This window comes from Pezoporus wallicus, unplaced genomic scaffold (assembly GCF_028554395.1).
Source record: "Pezoporus wallicus isolate ANWC-B61680 ecotype Strahan unplaced genomic scaffold, APGP_CSIRO_Pwel_v1 contig_9772, whole genome shotgun sequence".
Classification (NCBI taxonomy): Eukaryota; Metazoa; Chordata; class Aves; order Psittaciformes; family Psittacidae; genus Pezoporus; species Pezoporus wallicus.
The window spans coordinates 270,226-285,640 of NW_026637538.1; the positions used below are offsets into that span (position 1 = coordinate 270,226).

General features: G+C 53.2%; 2 protein-coding genes across 2 annotated transcripts; both read right to left on the reverse strand.

Moving 5' to 3' along the window:
- Positions 1–1,294: 1,294 nt before the first annotated feature.
- Positions 1,295–6,059, reverse strand: LOC130597459 (keratin, type II cytoskeletal 6A-like). The gene is made up of 9 exons (XM_057406011.1): positions 4,670–6,059; positions 3,596–3,810; positions 3,267–3,327; positions 3,058–3,153; positions 2,727–2,891; positions 2,492–2,617; positions 2,111–2,331; positions 1,821–1,855; positions 1,295–1,724 (listed from the first exon to the last, which is right to left on the reverse strand). Exons 1-9 carry the CDS (start codon positions 5,294–5,296, stop codon positions 1,453–1,455), a joined length of 1,818 nt encoding a protein of 605 aa, XP_057261994.1. The 5' UTR covers positions 5,297–6,059; the 3' UTR covers positions 1,295–1,452.
- A 4,210-nt stretch (positions 6,060–10,269) lies between these two features.
- Positions 10,270–14,964, reverse strand: LOC130597461 (keratin, type II cytoskeletal 6C-like). Its single transcript, XM_057406013.1, has 10 exons — positions 13,539–14,964; positions 12,603–12,817; positions 12,363–12,423; positions 12,119–12,214; positions 11,820–11,984; positions 11,585–11,710; positions 11,172–11,392; positions 10,861–10,895; positions 10,682–10,762; positions 10,270–10,612 (listed from the first exon to the last, which is right to left on the reverse strand). Exons 1-10 carry the CDS (start codon positions 14,130–14,132, stop codon positions 10,404–10,406), a joined length of 1,803 nt encoding a protein of 600 aa, XP_057261996.1. The 5' UTR covers positions 14,133–14,964; the 3' UTR covers positions 10,270–10,403.
- Positions 14,965–15,415: the final 451 nt, after the last annotated feature.

Here is a 15,415-nt window from a genome sequence, read left to right on the forward strand (position 1 = left end):
GATTTGGGTTGGAAGGGACCTTAAGCTCATCCAGTCCCAACCCCCTGCCACGGACAGGGACCCCTTCCACTGCAGCAGCTTGCTCCAAGCCCCTGTGTCCAACCTGGCCTTGAACACTGCCAGCGATGGGGCAGCCACAGCTTCTCTGGGCACCCTGTGCCAGCGCCTCAGCACCCTCACAGGGAAGAGCTTCTCCCTTATCTCCAACCTGAACTTCCCCTGTTCCAGTATGAACCCATCACCCCTTGTCCCATCGCTCCAGTCCCTGATACAGGTCCTTCTCCAGCATCCTTGTAGCTCCCTTCAGATACTGGAGTGTCCTCACTGGTGGCCCTGTCTGCCTTACTCATGTGGCACCCATCAGCTGAGGGCTGGACACTTCATCCTGCTCTGTGTGGAATGAGCCCAATAACCCCTCAACTCATGGCCACCAGGTTGACATCTCATGGCCCCTTCCTGTGCCACACTCCTCAGAGCCATGGCTCTCCCACCCCACAGAGAGATGGAGAGGCTACTGTGGAGGAGCAGGAGGAGGGAGAAGAACCATCTTCCTCCTCCTCCCCTCAGCTGGGCAGTTCTTGGTGCTCAGTGATTTGAACCATGGGACAGGGCACCATTGCCATTCCATATGGTGAAGACACCATTACCATTCCTTATAGTGAAGGCACCGTTGCCATTCCTTATGGTGAAGACACCGTTGCCATTCCTTATGGTGAAGAGCAAAGGGTGTTTTCCCTCCCCTGGGGACCATTAAGTGATGAGACAACACAAAGAGATCTTTTCATCTGTCTGCAGTTTATTGGTAATGAAGAACTCGGAGGAGAGGGGTGCTGGTAGGAAGCAGCCATGCAGCAGGGTTCACGCAACAGAAGGGCTGCAATAAGGCCATGCATACGTCAGGTGTGAAGAAGAGGGAAAGGGATCTATAAAACATTAAAGCTGCCAAATTACTCCACCAAGGGGAGGTGGACATCTCAGAGACCTGTTTCTCACTCCCAACTCTGACTATGAGACATTATCACGTTTCTTCTGCTTACATGAGTGCCTGATAGAGCTGAAACAAGCATGTGGGTGACATGCAGGACACGCGGAGGCGCAGGGGACACGCGGCCGTTGAAAAAGAGACCTTGAAAAGTGACAGGAAAGAGCCCTTTTCGACACGCTCCTCCTCAGCCACAGCAGCAGCCGGGGGGGCAGCAGCAAGAAGCGCAGCGAGGGATGCTCAGACGGGCGCTGGAACGCACAGGGGAGATCTTCCACCCCTGGAGCTGGTGGGGCTCCGAGAGGAGCTGGGTTCCACTGCAGACCCCCCCTCCTTGGGCAGGGTGACTTCTGAGCTATAGGGGGAACAGTTCATTTCGTTGCTGGGCACCGGTGAGGGTGGCAGGGGCTGTGCTGCGGGCTGGAGGGAGGGGACGGCGCTGCTCTCCTTGGTGGGGCTGAGGGCAGGGCTCAGTATTTTACACCCGAGGATTTGACTGTCGTGGTGGTGACGCATCTCCGCACCGAGGAGGATCCAGCCCCGGGCATGAAGTTGCCACCTCCAGGGTTGCAAATCCTCCCGCTTCCAGAGGAGAAGCCGCTGGTGAGGATCGCTCCTCCCAAGCCACAGTTGCCTCCGATGATGTTGGGTGCTCCGACCACGCACACTCCTCCTCCCAAGCCGTTGCTGGGGCCAAAGCCGCAGGGTCTGCCTCCGACCACGGAGCCTTTGCCTACCACAGCTGCAAGACAAGGACAGGGTGGGTGAACATCAAGTGACCCCTCATGAAACCCAGGTAAAAGCCATTCTGCAGAAGGGAAGATGGGCAGATACTTACAGACATTGACGTTGGATGGGTTATCGAAACAGAGCCTGTGTAGGGAAAGGAGCACAAGTTGTAAACCTGATCTAACAGACAGCAGTTCAGCTCCATACAACCTCCAAGTGCTCATCTTATCTCCTGTTGCATTTAACAGAACCAAAACCACTGAGGAACATTCCCTGTGGGGACCTCCTTGCTATTTTAGGCTGAAAAACTTGAGGAAGAACTGGAAGATTCCAAGATTAAAAGGGCTCAACCTGTCCCAGGGAATACCTCAGCCAGGCCAACAGGACAGGAGCTCTTACCTGTTCTCCTCTCCCTCCAGCAGCTTCCTGTACATGGCAATCTCAACATCCAAGGCAATCTTGATGTTGAGCAGCTCCTGGTACTCCTTCAACAAGCGAGCCAGCTCCTCCTTGTCTTTGCTCAGGGCACATTCCAGCTCTTCCAGTTTCCTCCTGGCATCCTTCAGGGCCATCTCACCCCGCTCCTCGGCCTCAGCAATTGCTGACTGCAGCTGATGGTTCTGAGAGAAAGAAGAGCAGTTTCTCAGTGCCCTCAGGGCACAAATGGGATGGAAACAGGCAGGAACCATCAATCTGCTCCAAAGGAACTGGATTCCAATGACTGTGTTTCCCTCACACGTTCCTCCCTGGCTCACCGTGATGACGCTGAGGAGCCCCTACCTGCTTCTTGACGTTCTCAATCTCAGCCCGCAGCCTCTGCACGTTCCTGGTCAGCTCCTGGATCTCAATCTTGGTGTTGCGGAGGCTGTCCCCGTGCCTTCCAGCAGTGTTCTGCAGCTCTTCATACTGATGGCACAAAACAACCCATCGGTGACACCAAGAACTCAGCTGGTTCCTCTGCTCTGCATCCAACAGCAGAAACAGTTCCAGGAGCCTTTACTACATCGCAACTCACCCTGCTCTGGTACCAAGCCTCGGCTTCAGCTCTGCTGTTCTGGGCGATCTGTTCGTACTGGCGTCTGACCTCCTCGATGATGCTGTCCAGGTCCAGGTGCCGGTTGTTGTCCATGGACACCACCACAGACAGGTCCCGGCTGATGGTCTGCATCTGAGCCAGCTCCTACAACCAAGACAGCAGTCAGCCTGAGCATCTGAGGAGGGCACAGAGGAGCAGCAGCTCCAAGCAGCCTCTGCAGACCAAATCCAATGGACACCCAGTCCCACTCCAGTGTCTTTGGCCACCACACTGCACCTGCAGCCAGCTCATGGGTAGGGGAAGCTCTTACCTCCTCATAGATGCACCTCAAGAAGCTGATTTCATCTGTCAGAGCTCCCACCTTGGCTTCCAACTCTACTTTAGTCATGTAGGCACAGTCCACATCCTAAAGGAAAGATCACAGATACAGACATCAGCTTCCTCCCACCCCAGCACCATCCTGTTGCTTCCCCTTTACAACATCTTTGCAGCCTCCTCTACTATGCCTCTGTTACTCACCTTCTTGAGCACCACGAACTCATTCTCAGCAGCAGTACGCCTATTGATTTCTTCTTCATACCTATTGAAGAGGACAAGACCACATGAGCAACCTGCTCTAGTGGAAGGAGCCCCTGCCCGTGGCAGAGGCTTGAAACTGGATGAGCTTTAAGGTCCCTTCCAGCCCAAACCAGGCTATAAGTCTCTTGCAGTCATCAGTCAACCACAGAACCCCCCTTCCCTCAGCCCCATTTCTCCAGAGCTCCTCAGCAATGGGAAGCCTGTGGGAATGCCCAAGCTCTGCTCTCCAGGCTGCTTGAGCTGCTTCCTGAGCCTGCCAGGGCACTTACTTGGTCTTGTACTCCTCCACGTATTGCCGCATGCTCTGCAGCTCCGCCTCGAGCTGCCCCCTCTGTCCCAGAAGAGACTCCAGCCTCCTCCTCAGGTTCTGGATGTAGTTTTCAAAGATGACATCAAGGTTCTTCCTTGGGCCCATTGGCCCTTGCTGCTGGAGCAGCTCCCATTTGGTGGCCAGGACCTTGTTCTGTTGCTCCAGGAAGCGGACCTGAAAGCCCACCAAGGGATGTGTGAGATTCATATGGGGGACATCACACAACTCAAACTTCCTCTTGCTGATGTGGGAGACCAAGGGAATCACTTCCCAGATCCCCACTATGACTATGGCTGGTTAAAAGCCACTTTCCAAGAGGAAGATTCCTCTTTTCTTCCTGTTTTTTCAACTATCCTTGAATTTCTCTTCTTTTCTCCTTCATTTCTGCTCTACTTTGGTTCTCTATGGGAACATCACATTCCAGTATTACAGTTTTGTCTTTTCCAATTGCAAATTCTGATCTGGAATTCATTTCTGGAAGCATCAGATCATCACTTTTACCTTCCAGTGAAAGAAATCCCACATCAGGATCTCAATAGTGGAAAACATTCCTCTTAGCAGATACGAGAGGAATTCAGTATTCATGTCATGCATTGAAACAACTCTGAAGCATGTTCTCAACCAACGTTCTCCCAGTGCAGGAACAATAAAGAGTACTCAACTGTACTTGAACCGAAGTAAAGAACAGCCAGGAATGAACTCAAAGCCCTTCCTGACATTCCAAGTCCCTCAAGAAGAACAAACCCTTGAAAAGCATGAACTTAAAGGATAACTGAGTGTATCACGACCACTTTGGCCTCAAAGAACACAAGAGAAAAGCAAAGCAAGAGGTTGGATCAACCAAACCCAGAGAAAGTCCTTTGGTTTCTCTGTGGATGGAAGGTTATTAGATTGCCTCAGGACTCAGTGCAAGCACCACCAGCCTTCCAGAGCTGCCCACACGGAGCTGTGAAGGACAGGATTCCCCTCTCCACAGCACAGGAAAGCTCCTCAGAGTCCCCATCCCCAAGCAAATACAGTTCCAGCCTCTCACCTTGTCAATGAAAGAGGCAAACTGATTGTTAAGAGTCTTGATCTGCTCCTTCTCCTGGCACTTCACTTGTTGGATCTGAGGGTCAATATCAACATGGACCGGCCGCAGGAGGGTTGGGTCAACCTGCACCGGTTGGATGCCTCCAGGGAACCCAGGACCACCTCTCACAGGACCACCAAAGCCACCTATTCCTCCACCAATGATACCTCCTCCAATGCCGCCAAATCCTCCTCCAAAGCCTCCACCAAAGCCACCAATTCTACATCCATATCCACCGCCAAAAGAGCCACCCATGGAAATCCTTCCGTTGCCACCCATGTTATGGAGGCTCCTGCTGCTAAAACCTGCACAACGTCCATTGCCTCCAAATCCCCTGGATGTGGAGAACGAGCTATAGCTGATCCTGCTTCTGCCCCCACATCCTCCAAAGCCACCACCGATGGCAGAGCAAGAGCTGAATCCCCTTTTGCTTCCGCCTCCGAAGCTTCTGCAGGTTGACTGCCGAGACATGGCCGGTTCTTCCAAGCGGAGTCGAGGAGAGCAGAAGGACCAAGGGAGCTGTGCTGCTGCGGGATGAGCGCGGAGAGAAGTGTGCACAGTCTTCTCTGGCTCCACAGCTCCAGGCATTCCCTTTTATCTGTTCCTGGAGGTGGGCTGGGTCTGCAAGGGCGTGAAGAGGAAACAAATTTACTGTCTTCATCAGCTTGGTGCGGTTAACAGATTTTTGCCAAATTGTTGACTCCACCCAGAAATACGCTTTGCAATGCAGAAGAGAATAAAAGAGCAAGAGCATTGGAACAGGTCTCAGTGAGTAAGTGGACTCTTATATCTTTATGGCATCAGGAAAACTCTGTTTTACAGGGATGTAGTCATGTTCTTCCCTCCTCCCACCTTTCTCCCTGTTCTTAATGATTTTGCAGTTTGTCTGGAGCTGCATCTTTTGCCCTGACGCCTCGTGTCAGACCAGCTTTTTGGTGCAAAACAACCGGGATGAGGCTTTCACAACTCCCCCAAGCACACCCCAAATCTCCTGCTTAAGTGGAAAATTGCCGATGGCTTTCCAAGAGGCAGTTTCCCTGTGCCGAGCAAAACCACCACACATTAACATTTAACAACGGTCAGCATTTCTCTTTTATCCAGAAAGGAGGTGCTTGGTTCCTTTCCTAAGAGCATCACTTGGGATGGGAGTGCCTGCTTCCAGGGCACGTTCCTGCAAAATGTGTCTCCCAGAGTCTGAGCTACCCAAGTACCGAGACTCAGAGCACCAGAGTGGAATGAGCAGGAGAACCAGGATGTCCAAGCTCCTTCCTTGTGCGTTTCTGATGGCCACAGGGATTGCTGAACCTGCGAAGGACGGAAAGGACACTTCGGGCGCTACACGTGGTGATGATGACTGGAGACAAATAGCAGAGAACTGCAGGCAAAGGTGACAGCGGCTTCTTAAAATGATGTCTTTTTACTTGATTTGGTAGGCAAATGGTGCAGCTGAGCTCATCATATTGATCAGTTAGAAATAAGGGGCAACCGTGACGTAGAACTCAACACTTTCCTAAGCAATAACTGAGTTCTCTTCTTAAGAGCAGAGCTCCTCTTTCCTAAGTAGAAACAGTTCAGGTATTGCTGTTTATTATTGCTTTGGGAAGAATGGCATCATTGCCCCCAGCTTCGACCACAGCAAATTTGGGTGGGGTTGGAAGGGTGGTGCCCAAATTCACTTCAGAAACCTGGGGGGTTAAGACAACAGCGGTGGCTTCAAACTGGAGAAGAACAATGTTGAATCTCAAGCACAAGTTCTGTGGCTCTGAAGTGGGAGGTTTACCTGCAGGGCATCTTGCAGAACTCTTCTGGGTCTCATTAATCAAACAGACATGATAGAGGCACTCGTGAAACTTAACAAAAAACCCCAATATATTCCTAGTGCTTCATTCCATAAATTATCAACAAAAGTCAAAGGAAAGAGATTTTAAAGCCTTCCACCCGTTTCAGCTCCCCACTCTTATACTGCCTGTTGGCTTCCAACGCACAACACTCATCTGAGTATGAATTTTAACCATCACACATAAGACTTTGTGCACCTAAACTTGCTGCTTGCAAGTATCCCGAGAGGCCACCTGGAAGCCTCAGACACTTCAGAGCCTTTCAACCCCAGCCCAGAGAATCACTTCCAAAAGCCACAAGAGGAACCAGGACCGAATGCCGTTGGCTTTCACTGAGACCAAGGCTGATGAACACCACAGCTCATGCACAGCACTGGGGTGGAGTAGGGGAGAATGTGACCCTTGAGGGGGACTCAAATCATGGTTGGCCAAGGGTGAACCTACCCTTGAGAGGGACTCAACTCACAGTTGGCCAAGGGTGAACCTACACATAAGGGGAACATAAGCCAAGAGTTATCCGGATGTGTGGCTGCAGATTTAACATGGGCAGTGATTTCTACAGTGGGGAAATGGGGAACCTTCCCTTCCTAAAGCAGCTGGAATTAGAACAGGGTGCCCAGAGAAGCTGTGGCTGCCCCATCTCTGGCAGTGTTCAAGGCCAGGCTGGACACAGGGGCTTGGAGCACCCTGCTCCGGTGGAAGGTGTCCCTGGAGCTGGAGGAGCTTTAAGGTCCCTTCCAACCCAACCCATTCCATGGTTCTATGATTCTATGGAATGAAGAGGGTCTTACATCCTGGTTGTTCTCCCCAAGACACAGAGTCAAGTTCTCCAGACCCTTCTGCCGCCCAGTGCACTTGCTCATGACGAGCACTCCCGGGGAGGTGTGGGGAGCAGGGTAGCTCCATTTTTGCTCACAATAAACCAGGTCATCTCTTCCCATGGCCTCCCTCCAGATTGCCACACACACGGCAGCTGCCTTTCTCAGCAGGCAGCATGGCTTGGTTGGAACATCCCACATGGAGGCTCCACCACGAGGGGGAAGATCTGTTAAGTCAGCCAAATGCCTGGCTGCTGACCACAGCGAGCACGTACAGATAAGACGCCCAGATTGAGTCACTCTGACGTCTTCAGACACGATGGGGAGATTACACCAAACCTGGAGTCACTTCTGCCTCCTCCAGGTAAAACTCGACAGACGGCCCGGGCTCCGGCCGTGCCTTCAGATCTCTTTCGCAAGGAGCTGTGCACAGCACAATCATCCCCACCATGCAAAGTGTGAGCACTGCAGAAAGCTGAAGGGAGCCCGAGCCAGGCTGCAGCTTCGGCTCTCACACAGCCAAGAGCTGCAGGCAGCAGAGACGAGGGTGTCGCAATGACTCCTCACAACAATACCTACAACGCCGTGTTTCAGATTATAAAGCAGAGAAGAAACAGAGTCTTAAACTTAAGAACAAAAATAGGTGACTCTTGCCCCAAGCCAAACCCTAAAGTGCCTCCTGGCTCAGCCCCAGCTTCTCAGAGGCATCGTCTTCTGTTTCGGCCAAACCCAGGCACGTTCCCAGCTCCAGCCACTGGTGATGGGCTTCCAAGGGAGGAGAGGTGCCTCTTCCAAGAGGCCTCACATCGTTCCCCACTGCCTTGCTTGCACCTCTGCTGGGTCTGCAGCTTCCTGACCCTCTGTGGGGCCACCGGCAGCTCCCAGCGGGTGGTTGTGGGACTCCTGAAGCATCATTGAAAGTGGTTTCTGCCTCTGATCTCTCCTTGTGGTGGAGGAGCAGGAGCCCAGTGCAGATCAAACACACCGGCTCTCCTCTCCCGTTCCCCCTCCTCGAGCTACACCAGGTCCCTCCCACTTGTAAAGAAGAGACACTGGGGGATGAATGGGCCATTGAGGGAGCTGATGGGAACGTGAGCCCACACTGTTGGGTGAGTCATGTCTGTGGAGCTCTTCATTCATAGAATCATAGAATAGCTAGGGTTGGAAAGGACCTTAAGATCATCCAGTTCCAACCCCCTACCATGGGCAGGGACACCTCACACTAAAGCATGCCACCCAGGGCTCTGTCCAACTTGGCCTTGAACACTGCCAGGGATGGAGCATTCCCAACCTCCCTGGGCAACCCATTCCAGTGCCTCACCACCCTCACAGCAAAGAATTTCCTCCTTTGATCCAATCTAAACTTCCCCTGTTTCAGTTTGAACCCGTTACCCCTTGTCCTGTCACTACAGTCCCTAATGAAGAGTCCCTCCCCAGCATCCCTACAGCCCCCTTCAGACACTGGAAGCTGCTCTGAGGTCTCCACGCAGCTTCTTTTCTCCAGGCTGAACAGCCCCAACTGCTGGTCAGTGAATGGGAGGGTGAGGTCGTGGTTCCCAAGCACTGGGTGCCAGGAGCTGTGCAACAACCACAGCCCCTTGTCCACCAGTGGTAGGTGCTTGGCCAACGCTCCTAGCCCTGCTCCCAGGCAGCTCCAAACCTGCCCCACCACCACTGACCACAAGACTCCTTCCATTGCCACCTTCCCCTACTGCAAAGCGAAGTCCACTCGGAGGCAGGAAACTCAGATGAGCTGACAACAGTGTGTTATTGATCTGATTCCTGTTCCCACCCTGCTGCTGATCTCCACCATCAATCAACATGTTTGGGTTTCTATTGGTTTTGCCACCCTGCACTGGCTGCATTCCTGCACAGGTCGCATAACTTTGTGGTGGTGATCCCAGCACTGGTTCTTCCTGTGCTAAAAGTCTGGAATCCAAGAGGGAGATGGATCAAGTCCCTTTCCCAGAGCAGCAGCAGGGTTTGAACACATCACCCTGGTAACACACGACATGGGGAAGAGGGCCTTGAGGGGATTAGTCTGGATAAAGGCTGATCCCTAAATATTGGCTCATCGCTCCAGTGGGTGCTGGATCCCTCAGTGATGGAGGTTTCCAGACACTACAGACGGGGACATCCACTGTGGAAATGAATATATGGGATGCCAAGGATGGGGCTCTGTCTGGACCTGCCCAAACCATTAGCAGCCTCGTAAATTCCTCCAGTTTGGGCTCCCATTGCCCCAGCCTGCTCACATTTAATGACACGGTGTGACTTGAGCACCCAGAACCCACCACTCCAGGTAAGGACTTGTGCTCCCAGGCGCTGCAATGACTGACCAGAGTCAAGAGGCATCACTCATGCTTAGACACTTGCGTGGCACCATTCCCACAGCCATTCCCTTCCCTCAAAGCACAGCCACAACACGTTGAGCAGAACAACCCCAACCTTCCCAATGCAACGACACAAAAGCATAGCGAATGTTCTCTGCGATTTATTGGGAATGGCAACATCCCGAGGAAGTAGGGTTGACCAGACAGGAGAGGAAGGGAGGTGGGGACAGCACATCTCGCTCCATGTCACAAGGCATCGGGAAAAAGCTTTGTTCTCCTGAGGAAAAGTCCACGTGTGACCGGGTGTCGTGGAGAGCAAGGGCGAGGGGAATGCAAGCCACAGCTTGCCCCACGCCGACCCAAAGGCTGGTGAATGGAAGCGGTGGATGCAGCACATGCAGAAGCACCCGGGGGGCCACGGCCGTGGAGGAAGAGGAGCACAGAGGAGCTTTATACACGCTTGCACGGGCAGAGCCCCCGCTCCTCCGGGCCGGGTGCCCAGCGGGGACCTTCCTTTGCCCGGGGGTGGCTCCATCACGGGGCTCCCCGCAGGGCCCGGCCCGGCCGGAGGAGCCGGATGGCGGTGGCACAGGCGAGGGACCCAGTCCGTGTGGCTGCCGGAGCCCGGGGCTGGCTGCGGGGAGGCTGGGCTGCTGCCGGGGGAGCGGGGGAGACGCCGCTTTCCTTTGCCGGCGCGGCGCGGGGCTCAGAACCTCACTCCTGACGACTTGACCGAGGTGGTGGTGACACATCTCCGCACGGAGGACGAGCCCCCCCCGGAGCTGAAGCTGCCCCCGCCGGAGCCGCACATCCTCCCGCTGCCGGAGGAGAAGCCGCCGCCGCCGCCGCCGAGCATCCCTCCTCCCATGCCGCAGCTGCCGCCTCCCATTCCCATCCCTCCTCCCATTCCCATCCCTCCTCCCATTCCCATCCCTCCTCCCATTCCCATTCCTCCTCCCGTGCCACAGCTGCCGCCGCCGAAGCCTCCTCCCATGCCGCTGCCTCCTCCGAAGCCGCCTCCCATTCCTCCTCTGCCGCCGGTGATGGTGGTCCTGCCTACCACCGCTGCAAGAGAAGCAAGCGCAGGTTACACACACGTCCATCCTACCTCCAAAGGACACGGGCTGCTAGTCCTGGTCAAGGAAGCAGAGGCAGATACTTACAGACGTTGACGTTGGACATGCCATCGTTGCACAGCCTGTGAGGGAGAACAGGAGCAGTTATTCCACAGGGAAATGCACGTCTCTTTAGCTGAGGATTTCCCACTTTCCACCAGGTCGGTATTCCCGACTTGTCTAAAATTCCCAGTTATTCTTCAAAGCAAATGAGCGAGTCTGAACTAAGCATTCCCATGAGCAATACGTAGAAGATGCTTCAGAGTAAGGATTAGAGCACCAGCGGTACGGAATTCACCTTCAGATAAAGGTTTTAACACAGCCAAGGGTTTAGTCAAATAGACACAAGGGAGAGGTACCTGTTCTCCTCTCCCTCCAGCAGCTTCCTGTACATGGCAATCTCAACGTCCAGGGCAATCTTGATGTTGAGCAGCTCCTGGTACTCCTTCAACAAGCGAGCCAGCTCCTCCTTGTCTTTGCTCAGGGCAGCTTCCAGCTCTTCCAGTTTCCTCCTGGCATCCTTCAGGGCCATCTCACCCCGCTCCTCGGCCTCAGCAATTGCTGCCTGAAGCTGCTGGTTCTGATTAAGCAAAGAAAGGAGCGTTTTCTCAGTGCCCTGCTGCACAGCCTCCACTGGAGAAGCCTCAGGGCACAAACGGGATGGAAACAGGCAGGAACCATCAATCTGCTCCAAAGGAACTGGATTCCAATGACTGTGTTTCCCTCACACGTTCCTCCCTGACTCACCGCGATGACGCTGAGGAGCCCCTACCTGCTTCTTGACGTTCTCAATCTCAGCCCGCAGCCTCTGCACGTTCCTGGTCAGCTCCTGGATCTCAATCTTGGTGTTGCGGAGGCTGTCCCCGTGCCTTCCAGCAGTGTTCTGCAGCTCTTCATACTGATGGCACAAAACAACCCATCGGTGACACCAAGAACTCAGCTGGTTCCTCTGCTCTGCATCCAACAGCAGAAACAGTTCCAGGAGCCTTTACTACATCGCAACTCACCCTGCTCTGGTACCAAGCCTCAGCTTCAGCTCTGCTGCTCTGGGCGATCTGTTCATACTGGCGTCTGACCTCCTCGATGATGCTGTCCAGGTCCAGGTTCCTGCTGTTGTCCATGGACACCACCACGGACAGGTCCCGGCTGATGGTCTGCATCTGAGCCAGCTCCTACAGCCAAGACAGGCAGCCCAAGTGACTCTCAAGACCAAATCCCCATGGACACGTGGTCCTACCTCAGTGCCTTTGGCCACCACACACCTTATTGCATCTCCAGCCAGCCCAGGGAGGGAGAGAGCTCTTACCTCCTCAAACATGTATCTCAGGAAGTTGATTTCATCTGTCAGAGCTCCCACCTTGGCTTCCAACTCTACTTTAGTCATGTAGGCATTGTCCACATCCTAAAGGAAAGACCACACAGGTAGACATCAGCTTCATCCCACCCAGAAGAGCTGTTGACACCAATGCTCCTGTTGGGAGCTGCCTATCTTCTTGCTTCCCCCTTCCGACATCTTTGCAGCCTCCTGTCCTGTTGCCCCTGTTACTCACCTTCTTGAGCACCACAAACTCATTCTCAGCAGCAGTACGCCTATTGATTTCTTCTTCATACCTGTAGAAGGGGACGGGGCCAGATGAATCTCTTGGACTTGTTCATGGGTCAACCACAGAACCCCCCTTCCCTCAGCCCCATTTCTCCAGAGCTCCTCAGCAATGGGAAGCCTGTGGGAATGCCCAAGCTCTGCTCTCCAGGCTGCTTGAGCTGCTTCCTGAGCCTGCCAGGGCACTTACTTGGTCTTGTACTCCTCCACGTATTGCCGCATGTTCTGCAGCTCCGACTCGAGCTGCCCCCTCTGTCCCAGGATGGAATCCAGCCTCCTCCTCAGGTTCTGGATGTAGTTTTCAAAGATGCTGTCGAGGTTCTTCCTCGGCCCTGACGGTCCTTGCTGCTGGAGCAGCTCCCATTTGGTGGCCAGGACCTTGTTCTGTTGCTCCAGGAAGCGGACCTGAAAGCCCACCAAGGGATGTGTGAGGACCACGACACAACTCAAACGTCCTGCTGATGCTGGAGGCCGAGGGAATCACTTCCCAAACCCCCAATTATGCCTTATTTACACATTCAGCTCCTAAGGCCATGACAAACGCTATTAAACTCTGAGTCATTCTGAACTCTGGGACAAAAAGTTGTTGCGAATGGAAGCATCCCTATTTCCCACAGCATCCATTTGGACGTCGCTGTCATCTCTGCGTTGTCAAGAAAACCAGTACATCTTTGATCTAACTATTCATTTACAGGGAATTTTGCATTTCTTTGGCTCCTTTTTGGAATGAAAACAGTCCAGGAGCGTTGGAAAGGTGCTTGGGACTCTGAAGGTCGTAGAATCAGATCCCTGCAGAGAAAGCTTCATCGGAAGGAGAAGCCCAATAATGAGAGCTCTTTGGACAACTGAATGTACGAGGATGACTTTACCCTGAATCACTAGAAATTAGGCTGAAGAGATGACAAGGCAAGAGAATCACACAATGCCCTACAGATGCGCCCTTTCATCCTCTGTGAATGTGCAAACCTTGCCCATTGTTCCCTACTCCTTAGTAAGACGTTACTAACACCTTGCTGCTAAGGCAAACTCCAACAAGCCCTTGTTGGGAAGAAACAGAAGATCCATTTCCACACCTGAAGTCACTCAGAATTCCCACCTCTGACCAAGCCCGGTCCTGCACTCTCACCTTGTCAATGAAGGATGCAAACTGATTGTTAAGAGTCTTGATCTGCTCCTTCTCCTGGTTTTTCACTTGCTGGATTTGGGGATCGATCTCAACATGGACCGGCCGCAGGAGGCTTGAGTCAACTTGCACCGGCTGGATGCCTCCAGGAAAGCCAGGGCCACCAAAGCCACCCATTCCTCCACCGCCCATTCCTCCACCAAAGCCACCCATGCCTCCACCACCAAAGCCACCCATTCCTCCACCACCCATTCCTCCACCACCCATTCCTCCACCAAAGCCACCCATGCCTCCACCAAAGCCACCCATTCCTCCTCCGCAGGGTCCACCGAAGCCACCCATTCTGCCTCCGTATCCTCCACCACCGTAGCATCCACCCACAGCAATTCTTCTGCTGCCACCCATGTTATGGAGGCTCCTGCTGCTATACCCTCCACATTGTCCGCCTCCTCCACCTCCCCTGGATGAGGAGTATGAGCTGTAGCTGATCCTGCTTCTGCCGCCACCTCCTCCAAAGCCACCACCGATGGCAGAGCAAGAGCTGTAGCCCCTTCTACTCCCGCCTCCAAAGCTTCTGCAGACAGACTGCCGAGACATGGCCGGTTCTTCCGAGCGGAGTCAAACCCAAGAGGAGCCCAAGATCCAATGGAGCTGTGCTGCTGCGGGATGAGCACAGAGAGAAGTGTGCCCAGTCTTCTCTGGCTCCGAAGCTCCAAGCATTCCCTTTTATCCGCTCCTGGAGGTGGGCTGGGGCCGCATGGGCGTGAAGGTGGAACCCGATTTATTATGTTCATCAGCACGGGGCTGTTGACAGATTCCCAGTTGAGCTTTGCCATATTTGGGCCTGCCTAGAAACACACCCTGCAATAGAGAAGGGAATAAAAGAACAAGAACATTGGAACCGGTCGCAGTGACTAAGTGGACTCCCGTATCTTTATAACATCTCGACAATCACCTTGTACAATAATGCGCTTCTCTGCAGCCCCTTCTTGGCCTTCCAGCCTTTATTAGTAGCTCCCAATCATTGCAGATACAGATCTTCCCAATCAAAGCTCCATGGAAAGCAGCAGTTTTGATGACATCCCTGCTATAATATTAGCTTTCACAATTCCTCACACACACCCTAAATCCCCTTTTTATATGTCAAGTTGCCTTTGGCATTTTAGACGTTTCCCAATCGTGAATGGGAACTCATGACACTGAATTTTGAAGAGACTCAGCAGATTCTCCTGCTGCAGAGGGAAAACATCGCCTTGGTCGCACTCAGAATGGGAGTGTCTTCAACCCAGGGATTAAATTCCCTCCAAGGGGATCTCCTCAGGTCTGTGACAACTCACCAGGACCTCCTTGGATGATGCTGGGGCAGAGTGAGCACAACAGCTTGGATCATCGTGTTCCTTCTCTAAGCTCTTCTAAGTGACAGGGCATGATGACCTGTGCAGGAGCAGAGGGACATTGGGCAGATGCTTTAGTGACTGGGGACAGACAGACAAGTCCTTTAGAAGTGGAGTGATGATGGTGAGCACTTGATGATGAGCACTTGGAGGTGGTGAGGGGATCCTGCAGCTCGGATCAGTGTTGCGACCTCTTCTTTACCTGGTTTATCTCCAAAGATGAGACGGCAGAAGTGGGAAGACCTGGTGAGAAACGGAGCTGTTACAACTTCTAAGGCACAGTATAGCCTCTCGATTGCAAATATGGAGCTGGGGAAGGAATGTGTTGTAGAAACGGGTTTGTGGGATGCCTCTAAAATAAAGAATCCCGCCTTCTGATTGCATGTAATTGGTATTTTAAGTAATTGCTCATAAGGTTCCAGATTATGAGAGCAAATAAAAGCTGACAGTGATGGGCATGTTTGGAAGAACTGAGATTATAGGTGC